Raw genomic sequence first — 10,040 nt, forward strand, 5'->3', positions numbered from 1 at the left:
GTACTGCATTCAGAAGTGCGTTTTAAAATGACCAGCTTTAAATCATTCATAGTCCTTGACACATGTGTGTACTCCGCCTGTCTTCAGGCCTTCATGGGAAATGTGGAAGGACTACATTTCCAACTTTATTCCCCTTTGTCACAGCACTCAATATTGATATGTGAATATTATAAATAAGTCACAGCTGAAAAATTAAACATTTGTAATTTTTGAAGAGTTAAATGTCATACAAAGATGTGTGTGCAGTTATTTTTGTTTTAAATCAAGCGTGGTATTTTGTAGTTGATAATTAGTAATCATGAGCATTTTACCTCATGAAATCTGGTTACTTACAAGAAAATCGTTCTCCACATTTTTTTTTTCCGCCGTGCATATGATTGTGAGTGCTTTGTTCTGATATGGCAGATCATAACACCAGCATTAGCTGTTATTTGCCAACTGCTTATGCACAGTTAGAGTTATGACTACTTGTAAGTGTATTAAATATGTACATTGATGATGATGCAGTCATAAATTGATAGAGTATTGAATTGGTGACATTTTAGTAATTAAAACATTTGAAGTTACATCTTGTGTTTTCATTTGTCAAGGATGATGGGGTGAAAATATTTGACTTGGTTCTGTTTCAGAATCAAATGGTTAATGTCATTTGTGAGTGAAATTTTGAGAGTGAGACTTATTATAAGTGTTAACTTTCCCTGTAAGTTTTGGATGTATTAAGAGACATGGAGATGAGATGTGCACCTCTCTTCCTAGTGATGTTGTTTTCCTTAATGTTCTCCAAATCTGCTTATTCGGGAAGAGGGCAACATGGAGTATGCCTTCATATCAGAAAAAAGTTTTTGATACATTTACCACTTAAAAAAAAAAAAAAATCCTTTTTTAACAATTGGGACAAAAAGTGTGATTCAAGTACAAAAAGAAGGTGCCCAGCTTTTCTGAAGTGACTTGAGGCAGGTGAGAGAGAAGAGAGACTTCTGAACAAAGTTCACAGACTCAACACATCAGTGAAACCACATGTCATTTGTGACAAGTATTGGTTTCAGATGAGGAAAGAAAGAAAAGTTGTACCTATGTCATACTGTTGCTACTAGTATGCTAACAGGTGCGAGAATGGGTTGAAATAGATAAGCAATTTGGTAAGGAGTACAAGAGGTTACTAAGTACACCTGGGTGGCAGTGGTCATCCTTTCACATTTGTACTTTATGAAAAATCTATCCAGATGACTCATGCCACATTGCTGCTACTTACATAACTTTAGAGAGAATGGGTGTACTAAGTCAGACTGTTCAGCCACTGCAGTCTCTGCATTTGGATTTCAGCATTCTGTAAAGCAGTCATTGAGTGTTCAGATAAGTTCCAACCTGCACAGATTGCATGACAAAGTAAACCACATTCATGGCCTAGCAAGTGAAGGTTGATCATGTCATTCATGGAAAGCCCTGTCAATGCTGAGTCAATAAAAGAACAAGCTGTGCTAATGGGTTTGCTGTACTTTGAGATACATGGAAAGGGGGCAAGGGTAAAATCAGATGGTTCCAGTTTGAAGGTGTCAAAGCGTGTGGACTAATTCATACACCTACAGGCCTTGAGAGCCCATCACAGATATGTATAAAATGAACTACAATGAAATTAAATGGATAACCAGTGAAATACATACACTGAAATATAAGAATTAAAGGTTCATATAGAAGGAAAACAACTGGAATAATTAAAATGGGCCCTGTGCAGTGAATTTCTGTTCAACACAGAACTCACTCAAGCATGTGCATGTATGTACACAAGAACACATGCATTGCAGCACATTTGCAGTATCTATTTGCAGTAGCACAGACACCCATTCACTTGCACATACACATATCCTCACTCAAAAATGGTATTCATACGTTATGAACATAACACATATAGCATCACTCAGAAGAAGTGCACATGCACACAAATTACGTTAATCCCAAAAATTGATAAGTTCTTAGTGGACATGTTTTTTTGGGCAGATCCAGAAAGACACTTCTTTTCTAAAGAAGTGTGTGGGTTGATGGTTTGGAGAAAATGTCAATATTTTAATGACTTACTCTTCCATTTAGGTTAGGCATGATGATGATTTAATCGACATCTCTTCTGGACCAGGATGCCACTAAAATGTGCTTACATGATACTGAGACAACTGGACTAATCCCATTTTTTCTGTTTTTGGAAGTCTGATGTATCCAATGCCTTATTTCAGCAATGGAGACCACAGCAATTACATCTGACACTGTTGGCAGTGTGTCTTCAGCTCCACAGTGTGGAACTGCCACATGTGATTGATGGTATCAGCACTGTCTGGGACCATGCCAAGTTCTGCTGGCACATGTGTGGCAGTCGTACAGGCATCCCTCTGCTCACTTTGTGCACTCTGTTCACAATCTGTGCATCAGCCTTTCTCACCCCCATCACACACAAACACACACCACTGCACACTCTTGCTAAGTCTACTGATTTCTTTCCCCTCAAAAATCAAAACAATATGACATGACAAATCATGAAAGGTGTGAGCAGAAAATTCATAGTAATGCTCCAACAATTATAATCAGTAATGATAACATGAAACAATACAAGACAAATCATGAAGGGTATGAGCAGTAAATTCATAGTAATGCTCCAACACAATTATAATCGAGTAATAACATATGAACCATTCATTATGATGATCAACATGCCATTTTTTCTGTCATTTTAAAGTAAAGTTCAGGGACACAAAAATGTTGAAATCCTCAGAAAAATAAAATGTGTACATATGCTACATGTGCCTGTAATGCAATTCTTACTATAATGTGCACACATGCACACACTCAAAACAAAGAATTGTCACATGGAGGTATTTCTAGTACAGAAAGAATTAAATTTTGGGTGTATTAAAAAAAAAAAAAAATTAAATGAACTAATCCTGTAAAACAGGAAATTATATTTTCACTTGCCTGAATCCCCATGTCATTTCTGTAAAACAGGACTTGCCTTAACTTTGCCTAATTTCCACGTCTTTGCCTATTTCCATTGAATATTCTCTAATTTGGAATTCTGAATTTTAAGGCAAAGATTGTGTTTGATAAAAACTGTTATCCAGCAAGTTGAAAAATGTCCACAAGCAGAACCTCCATACAGAAAACTGTTAAACTAGTAACTCGAAACTACGTAGCATCCCACAATGTGTACCTGGCGACGCAATGGCTGCTATAACAATAAAGTGCCTCAGATACATGGTCACTGAATTAGTCATCATGCTGAAGCCAAACCTGAAAGGCGATCAGTGTTATCGGACCAAGACAAACAATCGAGACCAAAAAAAGCAACTAAAACATGAATCTGTCGTCTGTCAGAAAAAGCTGCGAAAATGGCATCTTGGTGCAATAAAAAAAAATAATAAAACTGAAAATAGGTGTTTTTTTTAACACAGATGGTAAGATCACAAGGCAGAAGGGAGATAACTGGACAAGAAGTCTGACAAGACGGACACATGAAAGGCGCAGTATTTCTACCAGGTGAGGACACTATTTCTAAAACATAACTAGGCAGTTCATGTGAAAAAATAAACATGCTGGTCTAATCCACAGACCCTGATTTGTACAATGAGTGTAGGACATGTCACACATTCAAACCTACCTGCTGACAGTAACATCACTTGTGAGTCTTGAGGTTGACCATTCCTTGCTGTAAATGCATTCTGATATTGTAGCAGTTGTCTTCAGCTTTACATCTTTTCACTCTTAAGTAATATCTGTAGAATTAGGTCATTGTCCATGACAAAGATTAACTCACACTGGAGTTGTCATCAGAATGATTTTCTTCCAAATCAACCTGGTTCCTTCCACATTTTCATTTCCACTCCTTGATGGAGGCTTCATGAAAAGACGAGCAGTTGATGGAGTTGGCTGCCAGAGAGGATGGACTTCACTGAATTTTTCTTCCCACTGGTTCTGAGGTCAGTGCCCGTGGAAGGAACACAATGTCAAATAGAGCTTGACCACTGCCATCATATCTTGTGGAATACAGACAGAAGTATAGAAGTGCAAAACACTGGCACAAGAGCCTTCCAACGACTTTCATCCCAAGTGGCTTTTGCAGCCCATCTGCCCAGGTTTAAGCAGTTGTGCTTGATTCCTCACATATGGGGCAGTGTCTACCACCAATTCACATTCTCCACCTCAGTTGTGCAGGAGAAATTTCTCCTATCTTAACACACTGGGTTATGGTAAGAAAAGCCCTGAAATAAGTGACAGATAGGTAGAAAAATCAGAAAACAAATCAACTGAAATATAGTCTTATGCTTTCTGACTGTGCCAAACATGGGGAAAAAATAATGTTCTTCACAGTTGGATCCAGTAATTCTTTTCACTGCACCTTGCCATTCTCACTTCTTGGGCTGAGCTGAATGAAAAGGCTGATGTGGAGCTGACAGCTGGTAAGAATTACTGGGAAAAGACCACAGATTTGTTTATCTCCTCTCAGGAAAATGTATATCTGTCCTCCATATTTCCCCAGTGCACTTAACTTTATATATACAGTAAATTTAAGATCTGTACCTTTGAAAAAAGCAAAATCAAGATTTAATCGCGTTCCACACAAAATGACTGCAATGTTTTGTGGCCTCAATAATTATGGCATATAATCAAACAACATACAAGAATCGATGACTCATCATTCAGACAACATATCGGAATCAATAATAACATTTTAGATGTTGACATCAGTGTATGATGGTAGATGATGACAAAATATAAACCAACATATTCTTCAAAGCCTACACACACACTAGAACATCCAACCACACATGACTGATTCACACATGCTGCCTGTGTTTGGCCCTGAAACGCTCAGCACAGAGTCATCAAGTTTTTAAAAATGGTATCAATCTCAAAGAAACTGAAGTTGGTTATCTTAAATCACCTTTCAGCCATTAAGTGTATTAATTGACACCACTGTCCAACACACACCATGTCTATGTACCATTTTGTTCTGTAAATGATGTATGAAAACAAAATATGAGTGACACATAAACCAGTCTTTCATGTACCTCCCAAAAAAGACTACAAGATTTACAACCCAACAAAAGTTTCTGCACCCTTGCATGAAATTAATCAATCCCACATTAAGATACACTTCTGAGAAAACAATTGTTTATATTCAGGTGTTCAGCCACTGGCATCTAAATTCACACAGTCATCATACTGGCTCAAACCGGATGAAGACAGGGGGAAATCAGTTCAGAAAGTATTTCTGTTTCACAGGTCCGTTTATAAAAAAAAAAAAAGATCTGGATAACACTTCTGTGTGGCACCCCAGTGACTCTTCACAGAGTTAAAGGAGTAGAAGATGATGTTGTTGTTTTGTTTGTTGCTGTTTTTTAGGCAAGCTAAATAAAACCTGAATACTTGAGGTGAACCTTGGAACTGACAGGTGATACAAATGCTGTGGCTGCCACCCATCCACCCAGTCTCCTTTATATGTTCACAGAATGACATACATACACACCATCCTGGGTGCCTGCTTTTATTCTTACAATGGGTGATGGTGAGGGTAGGGTTGTAGAGGTGGGTGGAGGGGGATGAGTGTAAAAATAACAGCAGGAGGGGGAAGAGTTAAAATAATAGTACAGAGAAAGTTCATTCAAAAAATATGAAAAATTAATTCCATAAACCAAATATTGGTGATGTGAAGATATTTCAAACTGTTGTGCATCTGACACAATCTGCAAAATGAATCACTGTCAACAAGGCATAGAATAGGATTGAAAAAATATATACATACTTATACATCTGTCACACTGAACTGAAGCAAATGAAAAATGTAGCATTAAAGAAATTAACTATGCACCTCACGTATACCCACACATTAATACACACACACACACACACACACACACACACACACACACAGACATACAGACACTTAAACTCACATGCTGTGCTAACCAGCTCCCAACTGCTATGAACCAAAGGCAATCTGATGTAACTCCCGGGTTCGTCGTTAAGTTTTTTTTACATGTATGATTATTCATAAGTAGTCTGGCAAAATATCTGTATTCATCAAAATACAGTAACTATATACATCTATTTTCGATGGCATATTTCATTCACCGAGCTGAACAGTTTAAAACTGATGGCCTGTAAATTTGGTCAAAGCAAAACACAACAAACCAAAGCAAAGCAAAAAGCTCAACTGACCTGACCATCTCTTGATGACACTGTCACCACAGTTTCCAATATTTTAAACACCGGCCACCTATGAGCTGAGCACTGAATGAGCATGTCTTCAATAAGAACAAAAAATATAATAAAAAAAGCCGAGTACAATCAATCAGTCATGACAGATGTCCTGACAATGCTAAAAACAAAATGAACAAAACATTGTAGTAACTGGAGTCTGGCATAAAATGATAAAGTAAACTCTGTAGGAGTTAAGCATACTGATAAACATTCAACAAATACCCTATCAATGAACATTTAACTGGTAACCGCTAACCATCAATAAAAACTTAACAAAAACCAATCAGTAAACAAGCCATGTATGTCTAAATACTCTTGTACACAAAAATGGAGCATAAACCTCTGTATACAAAAATCTTTGTTTCTCTTACATGTTTCACCGGGTTGAACAGGAAGAAGAAACAAACAAACAAACAAAAAAAACATAACAAAATGATGATAAAAACGATGGTAGCCACACTTCCCATTTTCTTTCCTTTACATTGGATCTGTGCAGTCTTGGGCTGGCTGTTGCCATACAGTGAGGAGTGAGGGCCATGGCACCTCTCTTGGTCCTGCATCTGCCAAAAAAATGTGGCTGACACGAGCAAACCTACAAACGATAGCTTGCACCAGTTTGCCATGGTCAGTATACCAAGCCAAATGAATTTCATTGTCTTGAAACCTTAGGGTTTAAAAAACAAATAATTGAAAATATTTTTAAAATCTATGAGTTGGTAAAGATTTCAAACACACTTTTCCCAAGATGTTCATGCGTGTGCATTTACATGCAATAGTAAACTTATGCACGTGTGACTGAACAGGAATCTATCTGCTTTTACTGTACACTTCTTACCCTTCCACAGTGAGAGGAAATGCCAATGTTCTGCTATCACAGCAACAGATCCAGTCTTGTATTACAACTTTCTAGTCACTGGTCAAATGGTCAACAGATATCTTCGTCCATATACAATGACAGCAATCGATCTTCATTCTTCTGATAGTTCTAACATTAAAACAGTCTATATCCATTATACTTATTCCCATACATTCTTCTACGATAGGAATCCATGTATAAACTTCAATGATAGCAATTTGTTTTCATTATTCTGCTGTGACAGCAATCTATATTCACTGTTCTATGACAAGTCTAGTTATCCTTCCCATGAAATGCACTTACTCTTCCAAAAAGGCAGCAATCTGTCCAGCTTTCTCAGAGAAAAAAGATGTGCTTGTTCTAACATGAAAAGGAATCTGTCACTCCTGTTTATTACAGTCCTCACAAACAATAAAAGTCGAGACATCACCGGAAGAATGCCAGAGCCAGAAACAAAGACATCCAAAAAAATGTAATTCGCATACATCACCAAAACAAAACAAAAATATGGACCTTTTCAGTAAAATATATCATACACATTACACAGCTATGATACACATTACACAGATGTGTAGAGGCAAAGGAAGTTCACTGGTACTAAAGAATAGCAAAGTGGGGATGATGACAATATGATTCAAGACCAGTACCAGTAAATCAGTGGATGCTGCAAAAATGAAAGCATTGGCTGCATCCAATAGGAATGAACAACAAACCAACATCAACGACATCAGTCGTGTTCAGCGCTGCTTCTGTCAGGGGCAGCTCCACGTCACAAACAAGCAGCAGTCATAATGGCATCCACATGATTTACAAAAATGTGAAATCTGCATCACCAGATAACATATATTCATTCAAAACTGACATCACCGGATAACATAAACATATTCAGCTTGCACAGCAAATATAAATGAAAACATACAACATAAACAGATAAGGCTTCAACCAAAGTTATCACCACAAGAGCATTACTTTTACAGCCTAAGAATTCAACAAAAACAACACAATATGAAAGCAAACTGCTATTAATCATGTCAATGATGAAATGCTGCAGTAGTATGAAAGCGAAACAGACAGGAAGAAAAGTGATCAACTACTTCAGCTGCTAGGTAGAATTCACTGATGACCAAGTCAATGTAAAGACGGCGTTCTGACAATAACATAACAAATTTTCAAGAAGGAAGCCAATGAAATAGTATAACTCTTCAATGAGGCAGCCAATCAAAGACTGTGTTTCACCGGTGAACCAGCTGGAGACAACAAAAACTAATGATCATCAACAACTTGACTGGGGAAAAAATCATGCTGTATGTGTCTGATCAGATCACAAGTGCATGTTTGTATCAACATCACCGGGGTTTTGTTTGAAGGCCATTTCCAGGAAAAAGAGCAAAAGCATCTTTCACTGAGCAACAGAGCAGTCTGCTCCAGACTGAATACAGCACTTCTCCATGTCATACAACACCCCGCAATAAATGGTGTCACTTCCAGATCCTGTGATGCCTGAACCAGGGAAAGAGTGTGATACTTGAATGCTCATGCTAAAAATGGGGTCAAGAGGGTTGCTGTTCACTGATTGGGTTACCGCTGCTCATCCCTGAACAAAACAGAATGAACATTGACAAACCGTGCTGACCAAATGTTCAACACTTAAAAGGACAAACCGTGCTGACCAAATGTTCAACACTTAAAAGGGAAATGAAGAACAGCTGCACATTGATAATGTTGTGAACGCTGTCACTACCTTCCTCATGGCCTGGCCTGTGTGAATATTCCTTCTGGAGAAATCCACTGAGGACGGCATTCAGACTTGCTTACTCTTGAATGACATTTCCCATACTTATTCTGTCTCATCATTTGGTTGTCTATGTTTAGCTGGAAAATTTGAAACTATTTTAGAAACCACTGATTCTCAAAACCTTTATAATATCAAAAGGCAACAAATTAACTGAACATCCATAAGTATTGCCTTTGTTTACATATACATCAACTTCAATGCGTTTTTTAAATAAGAAATTATGTGACATTATCCAGGAATTATTATTTCAACTGAAAATGTCTAATTTGAATTATTCTGCTAACAGCTACCCTGGAGAGAAAATTATCATTTGCTTCTCGGTATGTCTGCCTTCTGTATACAGCATTAGAAGAGGGTATTGCAGCCAAAAACCAAGACCAGATATTTATCTGGATCATTCCCGATCTGTCTGTAACTGCCAAAAGTTTGGCAAGGACACTGGACGACCAGGCCTGCTAACTGTGTTGACATGTTCAACAGTTGTTTCCCTTCCCTTGTACAGTTTCAAAATAAACTGCAACCACAATGCATGTTTTGTTCTCTCAGACCTCCATGGAATCAAAAGATCAAATATCCTGAATCACCATGACCAGGACAAAGAGAATTCTGTAAGCTGGTTTTCTGTCACATCCTCTGGCTTTTCTGTCAAGACAAAGGCACCATGTTCTCTACAGTATTGTGAGATGCAATCATCTTCAGTCTTTTTCTCTGCCATCCAGATTAAAACTATTTTATTAAGAATTTAGAAAAAAAAAGCCACAAAAATCCATGGAGATTAAATGTGCTTTATATTAAAAGAAATCCTCTCACTAGTGTCAGGCTCTGACAAGGTGATCTGAACTGCTTCAATGTTAAAACAATTTCTTTAAAGCCTGCCTAACTGTTGCAACCATTGCCGAAAAGACACAAAATAAACACATCAACCACTTTCTTCTGTTCAGTTTTCTCAGCTTTTATCCTTTTTCCCTCCCAACAAAAACAGAACAAAAACCAAGATACACCACCCATCTCCACTTCCTGTGCCACCATCAAGGAATGAGGTCAAAGGTCTCAGCATAGAGGTCATGGTCAAAGTTCATCTGACCTTTGAGGGACTCCAGCATGCGGCGATGCTCGACGCCCAGCTCCCGCAGGCTGGAGATGGAC

General features: G+C 37.9%; 1 protein-coding gene across 1 annotated transcript in view; it reads right to left on the reverse strand.

The window, feature by feature from the left end:
• Positions 1 to 2,096: 2,096 nt before the first annotated feature.
• Positions 2,097 to 10,040, reverse strand: part of LOC143291852 (uncharacterized) — a 38,436-nt gene continuing 30,492 nt past the window's right edge. Inside the window, exon 9 of the mRNA XM_076601969.1 lies at positions 2,097 to 10,040. This exon is cut by the window's right edge and continues 124 nt beyond it. Coding sequence (XP_076458084.1) covers positions 9,923 to 10,040 — 118 coding nt within the window. The 3' untranslated portion in view covers positions 2,097 to 9,922.

The sequence above is a fragment of the Babylonia areolata genome, chromosome 18, assembly GCF_041734735.1.
Source record: "Babylonia areolata isolate BAREFJ2019XMU chromosome 18, ASM4173473v1, whole genome shotgun sequence".
Taxonomy (NCBI): domain Eukaryota; kingdom Metazoa; phylum Mollusca; class Gastropoda; order Neogastropoda; family Buccinidae; genus Babylonia; species Babylonia areolata.